Genomic DNA, 23,652 nt, shown 5'->3' on the forward strand with positions numbered 1-23,652 from the left:
TTGATGGAAAAGGCTGAGGATGTTCCAATTGGATCAAGGTCATTTGTGACATCTATTGTTTCTAATAGCAAGAGTCATTTTACCATGGTAATGACTATTATCCTTACCTGATTTTCTAACTGACTTATTTTGTAGCAGAGCGTCTGGCGGTCTTTATCTCTACCATTGCCTAAATACAAAGGCTTTCCAATGGTCTGGTCTAATCTACAAACATATCGGAGAAAACAAAAGCAGTTTAAGATTGACCACAAATGGAGATATTCAGAAAATTTGTTGAATTCTAATTGATTTGCTCAGGTAGGTTGTTTGTTGTTTTTTTGGTTGGTTTAACACCATTTTTCATAGGTGGGAAGTCACTCGATCTAACGCCTGTGCTGATTCAAGATGCCAGGTCTTCTCTCTGGTCATGATAACCTTGCATAAGAGATTAACTGTAGCCTGCGGCAATGTTTAGACATCAACCATGGCTTGTAATAATACCTTAGTTTATACACAACTTACTAACTGGGGCTGAGCAATCATGACAAAGAACCACTGACGCAAGGGAAGCTACTGGCAAAATTTCTAACATACCCACATTGGCCAAGCCAGCAACTTGAACCCATGCATGCGGAGGTGCGATTTTAGTGATCTGTAAAGGTGAGTGATCTAGACCACTCAGGCACAAACAGTCCCCTCAAATCAGATTGTAGATTTCCACATGTTATGCCTCAAAATGTATGTATGTATGTATGTATGTATGTATGTATGTATGTATGTATGTATGCATGTATGTATGTATGTATGTATGTATGTATGGATGTATGTATGTATGTATGAATGTATGTATGTCTCTGTGTGTGTGTGTGTAAAAGGTTTAATGGTACTGCATCACAATAATGGTAAAGACAAATATCTTGCCAATTTAAAAACATCTCAAGGAAGATGACATGCCTTTTCAAAAATAATGTTATGAGTCTATGCTCTTAAAATAAGTAACAGAAAAGAGTGAAAGACAAAATGATTTGTAAAATTTAACAAATATAATTTATTTCCTTAGAACAAAAGTGACAATGAGAAAAAAGACCTTACAGCATTGCAAATTAAATCCCAAAATAATCCAAGAATTACAGACACAAATCCAAGTAATTTAAAGTCCTGAATAAAACTCAAAGTCCCAAAGAAATCCAAAAACTAAAGGTGATGATGTGTCTGTTATAGCCTATATTGTGTTGATATGCCAATTGTCTTTTGTTGAATCACAGTAATATAATTCCACACTGGAATGCAGTATAAATTCCACTGAATGTCTTTAACAAAGAATTTTAGCAGAGCACTTTTGTATTTCCAGAGAAAATAATCACTTAAATTCAGTAATTTGAAGAAAATGAAATTCAGCCCAACTGGTCACAACATAGAATACAACCTGAAAGTGCTAGATGTTAAATGATGAATAACCAAGTCCTCACAATCACAAAATTATATAGTTCTCTGCTTTACCTCAGGTCACAATTAGCATTTTCTATTTAAAAAAAATACCTAATGGAAAATAACCTTCTAGAATGATCCTGATATTTACAAAACAATAATCTTGATTATGCATAATTCATTTAGAAACTCCAAAACTTTGAACCAAATAAACATATTTACCTCTTCTATTAATAATGATCCTGATAGTATGTCCATACACAGAGAATAATGTAGCTATGTATTAGTTGTTTACAATGAATACAATTTAAAAAAACATCAATCAGGTCAAGCAGAAATGAACTCAATTTTGGACAAGGTCAAATCTAGCATAGAGTGTTACATTACAATAGTGGAGCTAAAAACCAACTTTGTATCATATGGATCGATAATATTTAGGAAATTAGCAATAGTGGAATATGTTGCGTTCAGTGACCAAGTAAGGATGGCAAAGAGCTGCATGCTATGACCAAGTAAGGATGGCAGTGAGCTAAGGTATATAGCACAGGATATCAAGCTGGTGACATTGTTAGATAAAGTACTGGAGAAACCTGATGAAGGAATTTGCACATTTTTCACCTTATTGCAAAAATTTTGCCTATCAACAAAATCAAAATCAATTAATGAACTCTCCACTGTCATCTTCACAGAGTTGAATCTGTAGCTTAACATTTGCTTCAAATTCATGATGTGACAATGCTGGTGGAATATGTTCTTGACAAGGTGAGAGCAAGCCCTGTTGCATGAGTAACTTAACTGTTGAAGAATCAACTGACCTTGCAAGAGAGAAGCAATTGATTTTGCACCTTTGGTATGTGACAGAAGGGAAACTGCATACTTGGTAAACAAAATCAATCAATTAACCAGCTGCTCAAACTCTTACCATTACAGCAAAACGCACTGAATATTAGAAATCTAATGGATTAGTGTCAACACAGGTCTGTGGCTTGGGATCTGATGGTGCACCCATGATGCATATGAAGAATGGAGGTGTGTCACATTTTCTTAAAGAAACTTGCCCCTTAGTTGAAATGTATTGTGTGCCTACAAACACTCACTTGCAAATGTAGAAGCCACTCAGAGAGTGTCAGACATATTGTAAATATCTTCATATCGCTACAAGATGTCCCCCAATTCATCTTTCTGAACACTGTGGGAACAATGAATTGTACAAGTAGTCTAACAGGAGTAGAAATAACAAACTCATGCAAACAGATGGATGATGCCCAGACAAACAGGCCATCACATCTTCTGGTCTGTGACCAGCAGAGCTAAAAGCATTGTTCATTCTTGTGTTTGTTTATTTTGTCATAGTTTTCCCTATCTGTATTGGTAAACCATAAATATTTCATTCCAAATGAATGATGAAAGGAAACTTATTTTTCATACCTTCTCTGGAGTTCTTTTATTCTGACCATCATATTGAGGTGACCTTGTGAATACTGCTCAATTACATCTCGAACATCATAAGGCTTCCTTGCTTGCTGTAATGAGAAAAGTGCAGTAGTGACTTTGTGCACGCTTCATGAATCCATGCACATTAAATTTCAATAAAGAAAAATCTGCTTATAAGGACAATTGCATTAAGCAATCACTTGTCTTTAAAACATCTGAATTTCAAAAGTCCCTCAAATGAATGTATGTTGACATGAACCTCTATACTATATATCCTCATTTTTAAGTCCAGTTCAACTGCAATCAACAAAGATCCTGATCTACTATAGCAAAATGTGCCTGTAGATTAGGGTCTTTCATGTTTGTTCTACTGATTACTCCTAATAAACTGCACTAACCCTGATCTGCTGGTGCATTATGCAACGATAGACCTGGGTCTGTGCAGTTTGCAGTTGGACTCAACTTATATGTGAGTATATACGGTATTCATTTAGAACTCACTCCTATAGATTGCTACCACCCTGATATTGGACCTTAAAGAAGAGGCCTAATGTCACTGTCAGACATAAATGTCACATGCAACAGTCCAGTCCTCACAGAATCAATACCATAAAAAAAACCATACAAAATTGAGTATTTTATACTGACTATACCTAGGTGAATCATTGTTAATTTTAGTGTATGCTGGAAATTTCAGGAATGACGGTTGAAAAATGTTGAAGGCAATTTGAATTTGCACACGATACATAGTAGCAATCATATGGGTGACAGATATTAGTCTGACAAACTTCCTGTGGGCCTGTAAATCATATAATGCCACGATAGTATTGGTTGGTAGTCTATTGGTATTGGCATGTGTTAGGGACTCAATGATACAGTTATACCTTCATTTATGATGGTGTATTTATTAAAGCCTATTTCAGTGCTAATATACTGTTAGGACCATCAAAGTCCACAAGCTGTGCAAATGTCTCTGTACCTGTTTGAAAATAGTAAGAATTTCTCTGTGTCAAATGGATGCACCCCTGTCTTCTACTGAATTTTCACTTATGAAAAGTTGTTTGGTTTGGTATGGTTTTGTGGGATTTAATGGCATTTTTCCACACATGATAGGCCATACAAGGTGGCCAACATATTGGTGTAGGAAGACCCTGGAAGAATCATTGACCAATTGGAAGTTACTGGCACACTTTCTCACATGGGTTCATCTGATAGTTAACAGATTGAGGTGAGATGTGTGAGTGATCTGTAAAGGCAAGTACTCAGCCACCCTGAGGGCCCCCATACAAGGTGCAGTGTATCTACATATATATATGGTATACAAAAGAGCCATTGTTTTCATTTCCCTAAAATTACTGTGAATAATAATAAAAATAATAATAATAATAATGCTTTATTTATAGAGGGTGATTCATTAGTTAAGGACTATTCACCCTTGAGGCCCTCTAAGGAGAGTATAACAATGCACATTATATGAAGATAGCAATAATTACTGTTTATTTTAACATGTTTAGTATTAAAATACTAAATTCCATTATCTATTAGAAGCACATACATGCTCATGATATTTCATCTTAAAAACACTAATATTTTCAGCAGATTTTACATGTAGTGGAAGCTTGATCGACAGAACAGTACTAGAGTATTGGAAGCTCTTTTAAATTGTTCTGTTCTTGGTTTTGGTGGTAGGTTTCCATGTGATATTGATTTCAACTGGTATTGTGTTGAAAAAAGCCTGAATAAGTCCTGAAGATACACTGGTGCATTTCCAAGTAGATATTTATATAAAAGAACTGCCTTGTGAAAATCTATCTTATCATATATCGTAAACCATTGGAGTTCTGTAAATAATGCTTTTGAGGGATGATCAACAGATGCATCTAAAATTACATGTGCTGCTCGTTTCTGAAGTTTATAAATCCTGTCAAGCTCAGATTTAGCACAGTTTCCCCATACATTTGAATAATAATCCATCACTGGAAGAATGTATGACTTGCAGTATAGATTTCAAGTTTCCATAGGTAAATATTTCTTGATTCTGCTGAGAAGGGCAATTTTGGATGACAATGTTTTACAAAGCTTATCAATATGGTCATTCCATAATAAAATATTATCTATGGTTACACCTACAAACTTTTCATGTTTGACATTTTCTAATGGATTTATTATTGCAAGAGATTGTTCTGGGTTCCCTCATTTGTGTAGCTTTGTGATGTCCCCAAAATAATACATTTTGTTTTTAAGCAATGTGATTACTACAACCCTAATCAAAAGTTTTAAGTCTTAGACTTCTTGCTAAGCATATTCTTAAAGTGAAGGAAAATAATCTTCACTGGTTTAATTCCAGTTGTATGAAAATGGGAAATTTCAAAACTATTCAAATAAATTTTTTATCAAAACATCAATTTCCTAAGTTTTAAGACATCTTAATGAAAATTACACATCTGTGTAAACATCCAATAAATACATACATGACATCCTATAAATACATACATGACATCCTATAAATGCATACATGACATCCTATAAATACATACATGACATCCTATAAATGCATATATGACATCCTATAAATGCATACATGACATCCAATAAATACATACATGACATCCTATAAATGCATACATGACATCCAATAAATGTATACATGACATCCAATAAATGCATACATGAGATCCTATAAATGCATACATGACATCCTATAAATACGTGCATGACATCCTATAAATGCATACATGACATCCTATAAATGCATACATGACATCCAATAAATACATACATGACATCCTATAAATGCAAACATGACATCCTATAAATGCATACATGACATCCAATAAATACATACATGATATCCTATAAATGCATACATGACATCCTATAAATGCATAAATGACATCCTATAAATGCATACATGACATCCTATAAATAAATACATGACATCCTATAAATACGTGCATGACATACTATAAATATGTGCATGACATCCTATAAATACATACATGGCATCCTATAAATACATACATGACATACTATAAATACGTGCATGACATCCTATAAATACATACATGACATACTATAAATACATACATGACATCCTATAAATACATACATGACATACTATAAATACATACATGACATCCTATAAATACATACATGACATACTATAAATACATACATGACATCCTATAAATACATACATGACATACTATAAATACATACATGACATACTATAAATACATACATGACATACTATAAATATGTGCATGACATCCTATAAATACGTGCATGACATCCTATAAATGCATACATGACATCCTATAAATACATGACATCCTATAAATGCATAAATGACATCCTATAAATACATACATGACATCCTATAAATACATACATGACATACTATAAATATGTGCATGACATCCTATAAATACGTGTATGACATCCTATAAATGCATACATGACATCCTATAAATACATGACATCCTATAAATGCATACATGACATCCTATAAATACATACATGACATCCTATAAATACCAGACATGATTTAGGTCTCCCATAAAAAAAGCTGAAAAATGTTAAGGGGGGTTTTGGGGACCTCCATTAATGTGATCTCAAGGGGCAGCACCCCGATCTGGGGATCCAGGGGGCCGAAGGCTCCCAGCCAAAACTGCATCTTACACTCATAAAAAACAGCTCCTGGTGCAACTTTTGATTAAAAAAAACAACAAAATAATCATTTGGAAAAAATAAACATACCAAAAATGTTCAACTTGACTTCAGTAATTTCGACAGTATTTAAAGTCACATGAATTTGTTCTCCATCACTATTGATGCTAAAGTTATTTCATGTGCATGTCAGTGTTCACATCATAATTAAATCACATTAACTTCTCAATTTTTGTAGCAAATATATTATACTTCTCTCTTTTCACAACAAATCTGTAAAATAAACACCCAAGTACATCAACTATATACAAATAATCCCATACATTCACTTGTCTTTTTCTCCAATGGACACAACCTGTTGATATGCCAGTCGAGCTCTTTTTGTGACTTTGGCAAAGATTTCTTTAGCTTTCCTTTTTGTCACCACTGACTATTTTGGCTCAATGTATAATTGTTTCTTTTCCTTCTCAGTGAGAGCCTTTTTCCTCTCAAGCTGGTGCTTGTATTGGCAAGATGCAGTGCGAATATTCTGACAGAGGGCTACATCTGTTCTCTCATGCAAGAAATCTTTCTTCTAGTAATTAATCACACTTTTTCCAGATGCCTTCTGAGCTTCAATTTTTTCCATATGCAGCTTCTTTTGTAGGTGCTGTTCCAAACTCTTCCAACTGTGATCACCATAGAGCAGAGGTCACAAAATGCCAGTCCTGTAGCATTCAGTTTTCTTATAAACTGACCAACTAAATGTCCGTCAACTTTTTGCTCAAGCCATTCCCATTTCCATATGTTTTTTAAACCTTTATCTAAACTTTTCGTGTCATGGTCTCTTTCAACAACTTGGGATGGCAGGTTTTGCAAGCATGCTTCTTCTTTGCATTGCCATAAGTTTCCATTACACAAAGATTCATTGGATGAATTTAAACCTTTGACCAATCAGAATACTCTTTATCAGAGCCATGTGCTAACTAATATATAGAACAAATAATTGACAAGGGTCATCGCAGAATGGGAGCAGACAGGGTGTTTTTTAAAAACCGGATCGTCTAAGATATAAAAAACGGACTATATCAAGAAAAATCTGATTCAGGTCAGGAGAAAAGTGGAATTCTGCTATAAAATGGAGAAAAATCATGCCTGAAATACATACATGACATCATATAAATGCATACATAAGCTCATTAATATTTGTGTATCTTACTCATAATAATATACGTGATATATGTCCTGATGATACAAGGAAGTTTAGCAAAAATAGGATGAGAAATAGAGTTACTAATGTGTTGAGGAGCTTAGCCACCAGACACATGCAAATCAGTTCAATAATATGCATGTACATTGCTCATAATTGTACTCATCCAAGATCTTGATGATTTAGACCAATTCACCAAGTTTAATCACTAGGCTGATTCACCAAGCTTAATCACTAGACCAATTCACCAAGCTCAATCACTAGGCCAATTCACCAAGCTGAATGACTAGTCTGATTCATCAAGCTTGATCACTAGGCCGATTCATCAAGCTTAATCACTAGGCTGATTCACCAAGTTTAATCACTAGCCCAATTCACCAAGCTCAATCACTAGGCCAATTCACCAAGCTTAATGACTTGGCTGATTCACCAAGCTTGACCACTAGGTCGATTCATCAAGCTTAATCACTAGGCTGATTCACCAAGTTTAATCACTAGGCCAATTCACCAAGCTCAATCACTAGGCCAATTCACCAAGCTTAACGACTTGGCTGATTCACCAAGCTTAATCATTAGGCTGATTCACCAAGTTTAATCACTAGGCCGATTCACCAAGCTCAATCACTAGACCAATTCACCAAGCTCAATCACTAGGCCAATTCACCAAGCTTAATCACTAGGCCAATTCACCAAGCTCGATCACTAGGCCAATTCACCAAGCTTAATGACTAGACTGATTCACCAAGCTTAATCACTAGGCTGATTCACCAAGTTTAATCACTAGGCCGATTCACCAAGTTTAATCACTAGGACAATTCACCAAGCTTAATCACTATGCCAATTCACCAAGCTTAATCACATCATGATCAGAAATAATCTCTAGAGAGGTAACATACTCAGCCAGTCTAATGCAAGATCACCTCATTATTATACATAGATTTTGTGCATTACTGAACTCAATTTAGATTTTGATCATATAAACCTACATTTAAAGTTTGATCAAAATCTGATTTAAAAGATATATGGCTTCCTGTGTTGTAGCAAACTCAGTCAGTAAAATGCAAGGTCACTTTATCAATATTTGTGGATCTAACTCATTAATGAACTAATCTAACATCATGAAGATATAAGTACATATGCCAAGTCTTATAAAAACTGGATTACAATTATTGCTTCAGGATTGGTAAAAAGCTCAACCAATCTAATGCAAGATACTACATTAACAATGTGTGGATCTCAATCATTGTCAAACTCATCCATGAGCTGCATGATATAAGCACTATTCCAAGTTTGATCAAAATCAGATCAGAAAATGTGGCTTCAGGAGTGGTAACATGTCCTGTCAGTCAGATGCAAGATGACACATGGATCTTGCATATATTTAAAGTTTGATAACAATCTGATAAGAAATATGGCCTCCAGAGTAGTAACAAGTTAGCTTAAATAATATCTCAGTAATATAGATGATATTGCTCATAAAATTATCTTACTATTAAGTATGTGTTCATCTTGTTCATAGAATTATCTCACTAGCATGCATGCGTCTTGCTTATTACTAATATTATCTCACTAGTATGTGGTTATTAAATAAGAACCAAAATTATCACTTCCAGCTCAGTAACAAGCTCAGGTAATCAGATGTGAGATCACCTCATTAATATGTCTCACTCATTTTCAAATTTATCCATAATCTTCATGATCATATTTGAAGTTTGATCAAAACTGGAATGGAAACACAGAGAACAAGTTCAGCTAACCATTGCAAAATAGTCACATTAATATGCATGGTTCTGGCTCATTATTTATCTTATCCAAAACCTTAATGATACAAGCATGTATTGCAAGTTTTATCAAAATCAAATAATAAGTATTTTTCCAGACTGGTAAATAATGTGTGCCACTCAGATGAAACACCATGCACATTATGAGACTGGTCTGTGATTTTGAAGGTAGAAACCCATATTTCATGTCTGACTAAAATTGGATGCATGACGATAAGTATGAACTGCAGAGTTATAACATTAGCCTTTGTTGATGGGCAGATGCATGATGGGTAACAAACAATGGATGTAAGGCCATACTATAAGCTCACATGGCCTTACAGCTAGCTGAATTAAAACCTAAAATATTTAGATCCTAAAATAAGTGATTTTATGGAATAAACATGATACATAGCTATCTTTAAACATTCTGAAAAAGTATTATGCATGCTCACTTTTATAATTGAAGATTTATTATGTAAAGCAATTTATTTAGACTGGAGAGACATTTATAATACAGCATTTCAAGCATTACAACACTACTTTTTCTTTGTATAATGATTGGATGAATTTCAGTGCATTAGTTCTGATGTACCAAGACTATCTTATGTTAGTCACCCATCTGTGCACAACATATAAATATATCAGCATGGGTTATCTCCCTTTCTAAAAGAGTGTCTCTGAATCAGCAAATTCACACATGTTTGCTTTGTAATCCTATGCAAACACCAAGAAGATGAACTCAATACAGATTTTATTTTTTGTTTAGACTTTAATGCTGCTTTCAGTTTAATGCAAGTAATGTTCTTCACCATTTGGCAAATTTTCTGGAAAAATAGGAGAATAAATATTAATGCTTTTTTTGGTGTGGGGACTATGACAGGATGCAATAACAGCTGATGTGGCCCAATCTGTGTAATCGTACCTTCAGAAATTAAAAAATACTACAGAAAGAATACTTCATGAACAATAACAGAGATTCTGAATTTGAATGTTGGATTAGGTCAATTAAATTATTAGTTGTACAAAAGTGATTTTTTTAATTCATTATTGACAATTAAAAAATATCAGACTAGATTTAAATCACTTGTTCCACTGATACTGATCTTTATCAAGATTACTCACATCCTATTTTTACCTCTCATTCAAATTAATGTAGGTCTTTCTGTCAAGATTACTTGTCTTATTTTAACCTCTCATTCAAATGCATGTTGATCTTTTTCTGTCAAGATTACTTTTGTCTTATTTTTACCTCTCATTCAAATTCATGTTAATCTTTCTGTTAAGATTACTCACATCCTATTTTTACCTCTCATTTAAATACATATTAATCTTTCTCCATCAAGATTACTTATGTCTTATTTTAACCTCTCATTCAAATTCATGTTGATCTTTCTCTGTCAAGATTACTTCTGTCTTATTTTACCTCCCATTCAAATTCATGTTGATCTTTCTCTGTCAACATTACTTATATCTTAATTTTACCTCTCATTCAAATTCATGTTGGTCTTTTTGTGAAAAATAAATAATGTTTTAAGGCTTTAAAACTTTTTATAGATGCTATAAAGGGCAGATTTTGATGGATTTTCTGAGCCATACATGAATTTCCTGGCATAAAGTCATAGTACTGTACAAGATACGTCTAAAACAAAAAACATGGAAATTGAGTAACATCCTTAAACAGAGTAATTCCATTACTGAAACAAAATGGATGTTTATGCATTATAAAGTACTTTCACAAATTTCAATATTTCAGGCCATACAAACATTTTAAATACTGGAGTTTATACAAATTTTTGCAAAAATAAACAGAAATGGAATCCCTGAATTTACTGGAAGATGACACCCTGATCATTCTATAATCATGCTTCATTTTTAGACCTGCCTATAAAGTAGCATTTTTCAACAATTGTCCAACATCTAGGTAATTTCTCTATACAATTATCATTTACACATTAAAACTGTTATAATTTCTGTGTATTTCATCCAACTTTTGTGATATTTTCACTACAGACTGAAGATTAACTCACCTAATATGGTAAAAGTGTCTTTAAAAACTCGATGATTTACAGAATTTAATGCTTTTGTGAAAGTGTTGGCTTCTATGACATGGCAATTCATCAGTTCCTAACTGAACGATCCACTCTGTATCCTGAGACATCAATGAAGTGAGTTATTTTTTGTAATATTAAACATACACTGTTTACATTCCAATGCTGGAGAAATGAAATAACAAATGAAAATTACTTTACAGAGACTGGATATTTTCGAAGTGAAGATTTCTCATGTGAATGAGAAATTTAATGATATTAGCAGTAGTTTTATGTACCTTTCCTGATGCAAGTATTTTTCCTCACAGGATGTACAATTTTATGTATCTTTCCTAATGTAAATATTTTTCATCACAGGGCATACAACTTTTATGTATCTTTCCTGATGCAAGTATTTTTCATCATAGGACATATAATTTTATGTACCTTTCCTAATGCAAGTATTCTTCATCAAATGATGTACAATTTTATGTATCTTTCCTGATGTAAATATTTTTCATCACAGGAGAATCAGCATATATTCAATAATACATGAAAGTAACTAGAAGTACAACATGATTTAGAAGATTATAAACACACTATACCTGAAATTTTCTTCGAGCTACAAAAAATCTGATTTTTCTTATGACTCGTATCATCTTTTTATGATCCTCAGTCAATCTGAAAGAAACAGAAAATAACAACAGACTCAAAATTTAAAAATAAAACTCCACATAAAATGTTGATGCATGTCAAAAGTTCTAGAGCCAAACAATAGTTAGTAATTAAGTAAGTATTTTGCTCAAAGATTTACAGTGAAAACATACAAAAACTTTATTCAGTTTTATCAATGATGTTAAAAAAAGCCACACAGTTCTGTTTATTTTATATAAATAAACAATTTATATCATTTGAATGACAACTATTTCTAAGTTTAAAATCTAGAATTAGAAATGTGTCAATAAAACATGGACACCCCACCATAATGGCTGACGTGAACCAACACAAAACTTAACCAGATGTGACAGATGGGGGTACAAACAGACAAGGGTAACACTCTTTTCACCTCAGCACTGTTGTGATAGGACATAAAAATGCTCTTTTGGCTAGATACTGTAGAGTGCAAACCATCTATTATGGGGACGTAATGCTTTACCAGAAAGGGAGGTAACTTATTCGATACAAAATCTGAGAAACAACACACACATAAATTTGAGAAATAGATAATATTATTATTATAATTTTACTTCCACATTTAATTCTGATTGTATTAATTGTTGTATTTGGTTTAATTTTAACCTATAATCATTGTTAGACTACATCATTTATATTATTGTTAGATTGTAACAGGTATATTATTTTTAGACTATAGCAGGAATATCATTGTTAGACTATAGGATATATTATCATTGTCAAACTACATCATTTATATCAAAGTTAGACTATCATTGATAGACTATAGCATGATTATCATTGTTAGAATATAGCATGATTATCATTGTTAGACTATAGGATATATTATCATTGTCAGACAACAGCATTTACATCATTGTTAGACTATAGCAGGTATATCATTGTTAGACTATTGCATGATTATCATTGTTAGAATATAGCATGATTATCATTGTTAGACTATAGCATGATTATCATTGTTAGACTATAGCATGATTATCATTGTTAGAATATAGCATGATTATCATTGTTAGAATATAGCAGGATTATCATTGTTTAGACTATAGCATTATTATCATAGTTAGAATATAGCATGATTATCATTGTTAGACTATAGGATATATTATCATTGTCAGACTACAGCATTTACATCATTGTCAGACTACAGCATTTACATCATTGTTAGACTATAGCAGGTATATCATTGCTAGACTATTGCATGATTATCATTGTTAGACTATAGCATGATTATCATTGTTAGACTATAGCATGATTATCATTGTTAGAATATAGCATGATTATCATTGTTAGAATATAGCAGGATTATCATTGTTTAGACTATAGCATTATTATCATAGTTAGAATATAGCATGATTATCATTGTTAGACTATAGGATATATTATCATTGTCAGACTACAGCATTTACATCATTGTCAGACTACAGCATTTACATCATTGTTAGACTATAGCAGGTATATCATTGCTAGACTATTGCATGATTATCATTGTTAGACTAAAGAATGATTATCATTGTTAGAATATAGCAGGATTATCATTGTTTAGACTATAGCATTATTATCATAGTTAGAATATAGCATGATTATCATTGTTAGACTATAGGATATATTATCATTGTCAGACTACAGCATTTACATCATTGTCAGACTACAGCATTTACATCATTGTTAGACTATAGCAGGTATATCATTGTTAGACTATTGCATGATTATCATTGTTAGACTATAGCATGATTATCATTGTTAGACTATAGCATGATTATCATTGTTAGAATATAGCATGATTATCATTGTTAGAATATAGCAGGATTATCATTGTTTAGACTATAGCATTATTATCATAGTTAGAATATAGCATGATTATCATTGTTAGACTATAGGATATATTATCATTGTCAGACTACAGCATTTACATCATTGTCAGACTACAGCATTTACATCATTGTTAGACTATAGCAGGTATATCATTGCTAGACTATTGCATGATTATCATTGTTAGACTAAAGCATGATTATCATTGTTAGAATATAGCAGGATTATCATTGTTAGACTATAGCATTATTATCATAGTTAGAATATAGCATGTATTTCATTGCTTGACATCATCATACTTGCAAAAGTTGTCAAAAGTTGTCAAAAAGACACAGCTCCACATTTCTGGAAGGAATTAATGCACAGTGTATTCTTGCTTTTCTGACCCATATGGCTGATCCAACAAATGAATTCAGAGTTTAAAATGCTAATTCTTAAGAAATTGTCTAACCTAATTAACTCATTATACCTTGGAGGTTTTTGTTGTTTTCACCTGAAATGCGAGTAGGAAACACATTTTGGGGGCTCTTTCTGAATACATCCTAATACATCAACTTCCAAGAGATTTCCCATTAACCCAATGCCTAGTTGTGTTAGAAACATCATTTTTCATTGGCAATTTCACTTGCTCAGAAGCAAAAGGGTAAAAGTTGGAATTCTTTTATTAATATTGCTTCATTTTCATATCGAGACCACTCTTTATTCCAAATGCTCATCTTATCCTACTTTTTGCAAAGTTTCACCTGTTTGTGTGCAGTTCAGACAAGTCTGCCTTAGATCTGAGGCCAAAAAGTCTAAAATCCAAACACAAAATCAGATTCCGACCACGGACAAATTTTGGGTGGAAAAAAAATCAGGTCCAAAAAATTAGGTTTTTTCCTCTGTACTTTGTAGTGCAACTAGAACATCCAGATTATTTGGTATCATTGTAGAGCTACATCTGTCTACCTTTATATAATACCACCCATTTTAGTGTATCATACATGACCTTGGTGCTACAGAGCTTGGCAGTAGGCTACTACCTCCTGACACGTAAATATGGTGCCAGGGGTTAATGAGTTAATAATTGTCAACTTGTATCAGGATAAACAGCTGATGGATTTCTGAGATCAAACCCAATTTAATAATATATCTTACAGCTCAGGTTTATTAATTTGATAATTCTCTGTGTCTGCATCATCCATTCCACCATCTGACAGTTCTTGTAGCCTTCCCTGTGATGACTGTGGTGTACCTATGCAAATAAAACAAAACAACTTATTTAGTTTCTGAGAAGAGTTCAAACTTGTACAATTAAAATAGTTTCCAAGTACAGTCAATATGCTGTTCATTGGCTTTGTAAGTGTCAAAGCCAAGTAAATGCTTGTGTCATAGGCCAGGTCAGGTTACGAGTCAAGTCAATACCACCATCGTGGGCCCCATTATGAATGTTACACCTAAGGCCACATATACAAATTCAGACATTCTTTATTGTTTTTGAAAATAAAATATTTCATGCACTGGGCACAAACTTAGAAGCAATTTTTCATATACTATAAATTCTGAAACATCAGAACTTTTTAGCCAATTTGTTTGGCGTATTCTGTTGATTGGAATATTAAGGGTATGGTATGCTCCCATTTCTCTGAGGATAGAATTTTTATAAATTAGTCTAATGTATTTGTTCGAGAAATCAAGAAAAATATTTAATTTTCATCTATTTTCTTCTTATTTCTATTTCAAATATGTATAATTTCTGTGCACACTTACATATCTGCCAACCTTCCAGACAGTGTTGGGGTATTTTAAGACAAAACTATTCTTTTGTGATCCCAATAGGGTGCAGTGTGTACCCTCAAAAAGTGATGTCATACAATTGTGAATAAATTATCTGCTCTTATACACTTTTGTCAAAGAATTTAGTACATGTGCACTTTAAAAAAACAGCTGGTAGATTTGGATTCGTTATATTGCATCACCAAGCACACATACACATGTCAATACAATCACATAATTACTATCACAATGCAATAAAATATACACCAAGCTCTCAATCATTTAGTGGAGATCTGAACATGATTCAAATGTCTTTACACTCATTACAGACTGGATGAAACTTGTTCAAACTTTCTGAAGATCTTTGAAAATGATCTTGGTGCATCTGCATTGTTGTGAGTGAGTATCAAACACAAAAAATAAACACATTGTTGTAAGTGAGTATCAAACACAAAAAATAAACACACTGTTGTGAGTGAGTATCAAACACAAAAATTAAACACATTGTTGTGAGTGAGTATCAAACACAAAAAATAAACACATTGTTGTGAGTGAGTATCAAACACAAAAAATAAACACATTGTTGTGAGTGAGTATCAAACACAAAAAATAAACACATTGTTGTGAGTGAGTATCAAACAAAAAATAAACATATTGTTGTGAGTGAGTATCAAACACAAAAATAAACACATTGTTGTGAGTATCAAACACAAAAAATAAACACATTGTTGTGAGTATTAAACACAAAAAATAAACACATTGTTGTGAGTGAGTATCAAACACAAAAAATAAACACATTGTTGTGAGTATCAAACATAAAAAATAAACACATTGTTGTGAGTGAGTATCAAACACAAAAAATAAACACATTGTTGTGAGTATCAAACATAAAAAATAAACACATTGTTGTGAGTGAGTATCAAACACAAAAAAATAAACACATTGTTGTAAGTGAGTATCAAACACAAAAAAACCACATTGTTGTGAGTGAGTTTCAAACACAAAAAATAAACACATTGTTGTGAGTGAGTATCAAACACAAAAAATAAACACATTGTTGTGAGTATCAAACATAAAAAATAAACACATAAATAATTATGGATTTCCTGAATGTAGATGATGCCTGCCATTTTTTATATAATATTTACAGAAGGTACAAAGAATAAAGTGGCCCCACCCCCTCCCTCTTGCTACATGTTTCACAAAGTCAATCTATGTCAACCAGGAATTATGAGATTGAGTTTTGCTGGGCTAAGCTAACTTTGCAGATGGCTCATCATTTTCTGAATCACAGTTGCATTTCATTTTGTTTTCTTAAAAAATGAATCACACTTCCACACTATTTCAATTTTGGAAATAATCCTGTTGTGCATTTGATATCTTGAGTACAATCCAACTTCAAAGATAAGCTACTACTGATTATGGACTATCCAATAATCTTTAATAAAGATGGCTGAAACATTCTAATTAAAGGCAACAAAGTGTAACATTTTGTTTTCTTCAATATGCATTTCTTTGGTTTACCTAACTTCAAATGAATTGGGTTATTTCAATTCATGTACTTTACCTGTTCAAATTAGCGTAATGGGCTCTTCCACAGCAGTGCTGAAGGGACTCCGAACTCAAAATCATCCTAGCTATTGTCAGTGAACCAAATAATAAATGGAGTTATGGTCTCTGACAACCTTTACCTTTCAACTGTGTCAGTGACAATTAACTGTATAAACTGACCTATGCTGATGGCTTTCCTTGAGCTTAAACAGGAATGTTTACAGTTTATACAGGTTACAAGGTTACAGGCACATATCACCATGCCAACAAAGGTCTCAGTCTGTCTTTCTCTTATTGTCACAAGATTTACTGGAAATCATGCTTTGATAAACATGATAATGTCAGGGTTATGGAGCCAAAAATCATGCTTTGATATATATGATCATGTCAGGGGTTTGGGGAGTAAAAATTATCCCCTGCTCTCATGAGCTATTTCAAAGTGCAAAACCAAGTGACATTACAAAAATACCCCTCTCATGAGCCATTTTCAAGGTGTAGAATATTTAACTGGTTTGGATGGCTGTTGCAAAATAAATGACAAATTACTGCCTGACAAATACTACACATTGATAATCAAATCCACAAAACAATGCACCAAAACAATCTGCTGTCTAAAATTAGCAGTTGAATGAATAATGTGATGAAGTTATAATTTTTTAAAAGTAAAACACGAGTCCCTTGAATGGATGATGTCCAGCATTTTTTCTCCAGGAATTCAAGATAAGACCATCACTTCTTAACTAATGACCATCTCGAAAATTTCAAATTAGCCAATATGACAGCCATATTGGATGCAATATTGGCACCATTTACATTTAGGACAAACCAGAAATCATTCAAAACTTTTGTTGAAAAACACATGGATGTTACCATGCATTTAGGAGAATTGGTAGCAAGATTTTCTTCAATATGTTCATTGTGGCAACCATATTTGAGGCCAGGTCAGCACTATTTTCATTTAAGACCATTCTTATGTTACATGTTTAAGCTCGAATAAACAGTAACACAAGAAAGAGTGAAAACAACAAGCTTTGAAAAATATAATAATTTATTTTCCTGGAAAAATACTGTAAAAATGAAAAAATATAAACTTAAGGTTTTAAGAATAAAATCCAAAAAATAGTCCATGAATAATCCACAAATAAAATTTTAGAAGTCCTAATAACAAAATGTTCTAATGATTTCAAGTTCGAGTCCCGACAAAGAATCCAAGATGGAAGACGATGATGTATGCTGTAACCTGGAGTGCTGAAGTCTATACTTCCTTGTTAAAACAAGAAATATCACTCCGGTTTAGGAAATCTTAATAAATTTTTATACAAGCTGTTTTTTGTTGAGGAATCTGACATGAGCACACATATTTTCCAGGAAAAAAGAATTAATCCTTTTGAATCCAAGTAATTTGAAATAACTCCAAATGACACAACTCCTTCTAGTGTAAAGAAAAAACCCAGCTGAGATTATTTCTCCAAAACAAAGGTTATATCATATTCTAAAATGTAAAAGGGGTGTCACATGATTATGTTCCAGAACCTTGTCAAAATTATTTACTTGTTAAAAATCATGTACACTGAGTGTGGCCCTGATAAAAACCAATCATTTTGCTTTAAGGAATAAAATTTTAAAAATTGTTTACATCTTAAATCAGTAGTCCCATCATTACCTCGACAACAACCAATCATTTTAAAATAAAAATAGTACTTATTTATGTGGTTGCTACTAATTTTGAATCAAGGTTAGGATCTAGGCCAAAACCTGGTGTTTACTAAAGCTAACAGTCAAGGTCAAACTATTTTCTAAAAAAAATATTAAGTTCCTACGAAACAGAACTACATTATTTTGACATATAATGAAATTTAAAAAAATAAATAAAAAGATTCTAAAACCTGCAAACAATTAAATCCGATATAATTAAAACAAATATACATTACATCTACAAGATATCATAACTAGTGTTTTGGTGAAAACTTCATGTCAGTATGACTTTACATTTAGGAGGATTAACAATAATGAGATAAAATCAATACCATTTATTTATGATCAACTAAGAGTCATAAAAACTCTTCTGGGGATTTTCAAGATGGTCTATATGGTGGCCTTATTTGATGTCTAGGCAGTACAATTTTCCTTTAGGAACAATTAGATATGATCAGGGTTCATTCTAGATTGTTTCCTTGCAACACTGATGCTTAGTTTTATGTTTGGTACAGAAAACATTGCCTCTAAGGCATCCATGTGGCACATTAAAACGACCCCAGAAAACAATGATTTCAGAGCACCTCAAGCTGGCTTATTGAATTGAATGTATGCTCACTGCCAAAGAAGTATGAGATAATCAATTTTATTGGCTTCCAGAATATTTTGTTTATTTTGGTTAGTTAGGTCACCATTTGAGTTAGGAGCAAATGTTTGATGGACCATGGACATAAAACATAAGTTGAAGCAGATGAAACTGGGCAAAACTATACTACATTTCTTTTCAAAACAGATTAAACAGGGTGAAAATGTTAGCTCAAGTGTTGACAGTACTTGAGGAAAAACTTGAATCAAACATGAATAATCAAATTCCCATAATGAATGTTGAGATTGATAATTCTATTAATAAAGCAGGGTCCTCTCAGAGTGGTGAATTTTTAGATGCTGCTGAGGACCGATCATCCAAAGAAAAATGGTTAAAAAGTTATAAATGGCTACATAACGATCATGAAAAGGTAATAACATGTCACAGATGCTTAAAAAAAACAAGAAAACTGATTGCATGGCTGTTCTATTAATTTTCCGACAAGTACCCTTACATGTCATGCTGAAAGTAAAGACCATAAAGCATCAGCATCAGGTGATGAACAATTAGATGACTTGTCTTTTATGAAGAATTTGAATTCTTTGAATTTTAATCTGAATTTGATTTTCAGAGTGCATGGAAGTATTGGAAGGAAATGAAGGACAGCAGAATATTCTCAACTTGAGTTAGCATGGCTGTTGGGATGCATGAATTGTGTCTGGTATTGTAAATGAGTTTTATATATATATATATATATATATATATATATATATATATATATATATATATATATATATATATATTAAAAGATTAGTTAGCATGGCTGTTGGGATGCATGAATTGTGTCTGGTATTGTAAATGAGTTAAACATTAAAGGTTTATTTAACATGGCTGTTGGGATGCATGATTTGTGTCTGGTACAGTGTAAATGAGTTTTACATTAAAGGATTAGTTAGCATGGCTGTTGGGATGCATGAATTGTGTCTGGTATTGTAAATGAGTTAAACATTAAAGGTTTATTTAGCATGGCTGTTGGGATGCATGATTTGTGTCTGGTATAGTGTAAATGAGTTTTACATTAAAGGATTAGTTAGCATGGCTGTTGGGATGCATGAATTGTGTCTGGTATTGTAAATGAGTTAAACATTAAAGGTTTATTTAGCATGGCTGTTGGGATGCATGATTTGTGTCTGGTACAGTGTAAATGAGTTAAACATTAAAAGATTAGTTAGCATGGCTGTTGGGATGCATGAATTGTATCTGGTACTGTAAATGAGTTAAACATTAAAGGATTAAAGGATTAGTTAGCATGGCTCTTGGGGTGCATGAATTCCTGGAGTCAGTTGTTGTTGTTAGCATATTTTTGTTCCTAATTCTGATCAAAGCTTCACATATTTTGTGCTAAAGGCATGATATCCTGGTACAATGTGATGCTAAAGGCATGATATCCTGGTACAATGTGATGCCAGAGGCATGATATCCAGTGGTACAATGTGATGCTAAAGGCATGATATCCTGGTACAATATGATGCTAAAGGCATGATATCCTGGTACAATGTGATGCTGAAGGCATGATATCCTGGTACAATGTGATGCTAGAGGCATGATATCCTGCTACAATGTGATGCAGTTTAGTCAAAAGCCTTGTGGTGTGAGGGACTTGCATAATATCAACGTACAACTGCCCTGGGGAAATCAGTAAATTATGGATGTTGTGTGCTTTGTGACTATAAATCATAAATAATTGGGAAAACAATAATGAAAACAGCCTAGTTGGTGATGTCTCTATTGATTGTCTGACAAAGAATGTGTAAACTAAAAGTATTCACTTTTGAATTAAGCCTAGCATGTGACCCCTTTACAATCTGTAAACAATACCAGGAGTATAAGTGACCTTTGAATTTTATTCTGTTTATTATTGGACAGTTTAATGGATAAACAAGTCAAGGACAACAACAACAATAATAATAATAGTAATAATAATGGCTTTATGCTGATATTTGGGATATGCTATGACATATCTGCTTGCTCAGAGTATGTGTTGGTAAAAAAGAAAGAATTTGCCAGACGTATGGCAAATAATTAAATGTAAGGATCAGTGATATATATATATATATATATATATATATATATATATATATATATATATATGAAACTCTTTGTTTTACAAGGTATTGATTTAGCTTGGTTGCCTTGCTATATTTGATTTGTGATGAGTAGCTAAATTTAAGTCAGTCTAATTGTATTAAGTACACAATAATATTTACAACAGCGTTCAATTTATCAATTAAAATGAATTCACCCAACATATGACTGGGGCTGCAAGATCTTATGCAGGTAGGACTTGCATGCCTTTTAACATTTCTTTTTATTCAACCTCCTTTATTTGATACAAAAGATGCAATAAACATGATAAAGAAAGTAAGCCAGCTTTTAATTCAGTGCAACAATACAATAAATACTTCCACAAGACAGCTATAGAAACAAAGTCAGCCCTTATTTAGGTTCTCAGGGAAACGCTCATGGACATGACTGTAGATTGAAAATTTTTACATTTGAATACAAGAGGGTATTGTACACAGAGTCACGGATATGGGACCACTTGGAGTCAATGGTGTCATCAGGTGTCACTTTGGTGAGGGCTTCCTTCAGTTTGCTGATGAACTGCAGTTTTCCCTGGGTTACTTGCACAGCAGGTGCTGATGCATGGGTGACCCTTCTTCTTGGCATGGTGCAGCTTCTTGGGTAATATTCGCACCTTGCTGGCCATGAAGGAATGGTCCGTGTCACAATCGGCACTGTGGTAGCTGCGGGTAAGGAGGACACTGGCCAGTTCTGCACACCTGGTGATGATGAGGTCTAGCTGGTGCCAGTGGCGTGAACGTGGGTGTCTCCACGACACCTGGTGGATCTCCTTGCATTTGAAGAAGGTGTTGGTCACACATAGGCTGTGGGAGCAGCACATCTCCAGCAGTCGCTGACCATTCTCGTTGATCTTGCCCCTTCCATAAAAGCCGAGACAGGTGGACCAGGCCTCATGGTCAGCTCCCACTCTAGCATTGAAGTCTCCTAGTAAGTAAAGGCTTTCATTGTTGGGGTACTGGATATTGCCTGATCCAGAGCCTCATAAAACTTGTCTTTCTCCTCGTAGGTGGAGCAGAGGGTTGGGGCATACACACTGAAGATGTTGACCGGGCCTAAGGATGTTGACAGCCGGAGGGCAAGGATTCTCTCAGTACCCGATGATGAAGGTTCAATGAAGGCGATTAGTGTGTTCTTGACGGCAAAGCCTACACCATGCTGCCTAGGTTCATCCAAGGGCTTCCCCTGCCAAAAGAATGTGTAATTGGCTTCCCTGATGGTGCCGCTGTCAGCCAGTCAGGTCTCCTGGAGGCAGGCAATGTCGATGTTTAGTCGGGAGAGTTCTCTGTCAATAACGGCAGTCTGCCATGCATCGTTGATCTGCTGTAGGTCAGTGGTCAATCCAGGACACATGGTCCTGATGTTCCAGGTTGCAAAACGAAGAGTTAGAGTCTTTTTATTTCTTCTTTTAGTCTTTCCTGGTGCAGAGTTTTGTGGCCCACTTGTCGAGATGGTTCTCTAAGCTCCACGCACCCAGTGAAGCAGGCAGGCCATGGCGGGCAGCACCTTACTGACTGGGGGCTGCCCAGCTTGAGGCGGGCGGTAGCTGTCCAGTGAGACCTGGTGATCTCTCCCACCATCAGAAGTAACCCCTGGCGCCAAGCTCTACGCCAATCGAGCTTTGACTTAGAACCGGTCAACTGCTACTTCTCGTGTTGTGCCGACGCCGTACGACGACGCTGGAGTGTCCTCTCCAGTGGAGCTATGAAGCCTGGGCAGGGTGGTATGGAGAATCAGCTGTTGCCCATGCAGCAGATCCCCCCTCTCCACGCAGCTGGTGTGCCCAAGGGAACGACGAATGCTGATACAGCTTGGCACCAACGGCGTCGCAGGAGTTGCCGGAATGACGTTGAAGTCAATGTCATACCACCTTAGGGACTCCATCTCCGGATTTTCTGTTGGGGTTTACTCCCTTAGCCTTTCCCATGAGTG

General features: G+C 34.0%; 1 protein-coding gene across 1 annotated transcript in view; it reads right to left on the reverse strand.

Annotated features, from left to right (window-relative positions):
* Positions 1-23,652, reverse strand: part of LOC149786115 (potassium voltage-gated channel subfamily KQT member 1-like) — a 236,495-nt gene that overhangs the window by 15,076 nt on the left and 197,767 nt on the right. The window contains exons 12-15 of the mRNA XM_089976440.1: positions 15,129-15,225; positions 12,095-12,170; positions 2,836-2,930; positions 108-204 (exon numbers count right to left, since the gene is read on the reverse strand). Of these exons, the coding sequence (XP_089832566.1) occupies positions 108-204; positions 2,836-2,930; positions 12,095-12,170; positions 15,129-15,225 (365 nt within the window). The remainder of the gene's footprint in view (positions 1-107; positions 205-2,835; positions 2,931-12,094; positions 12,171-15,128; positions 15,226-23,652) is intronic.

Source organism: Sinohyriopsis cumingii, chromosome 12 (genome assembly GCF_028554795.1).
Source record: "Sinohyriopsis cumingii isolate HCF-2022 chromosome 12, ASM2855479v2, whole genome shotgun sequence".
NCBI classification, from domain to species: domain Eukaryota; kingdom Metazoa; phylum Mollusca; class Bivalvia; order Unionida; family Unionidae; genus Sinohyriopsis; species Sinohyriopsis cumingii.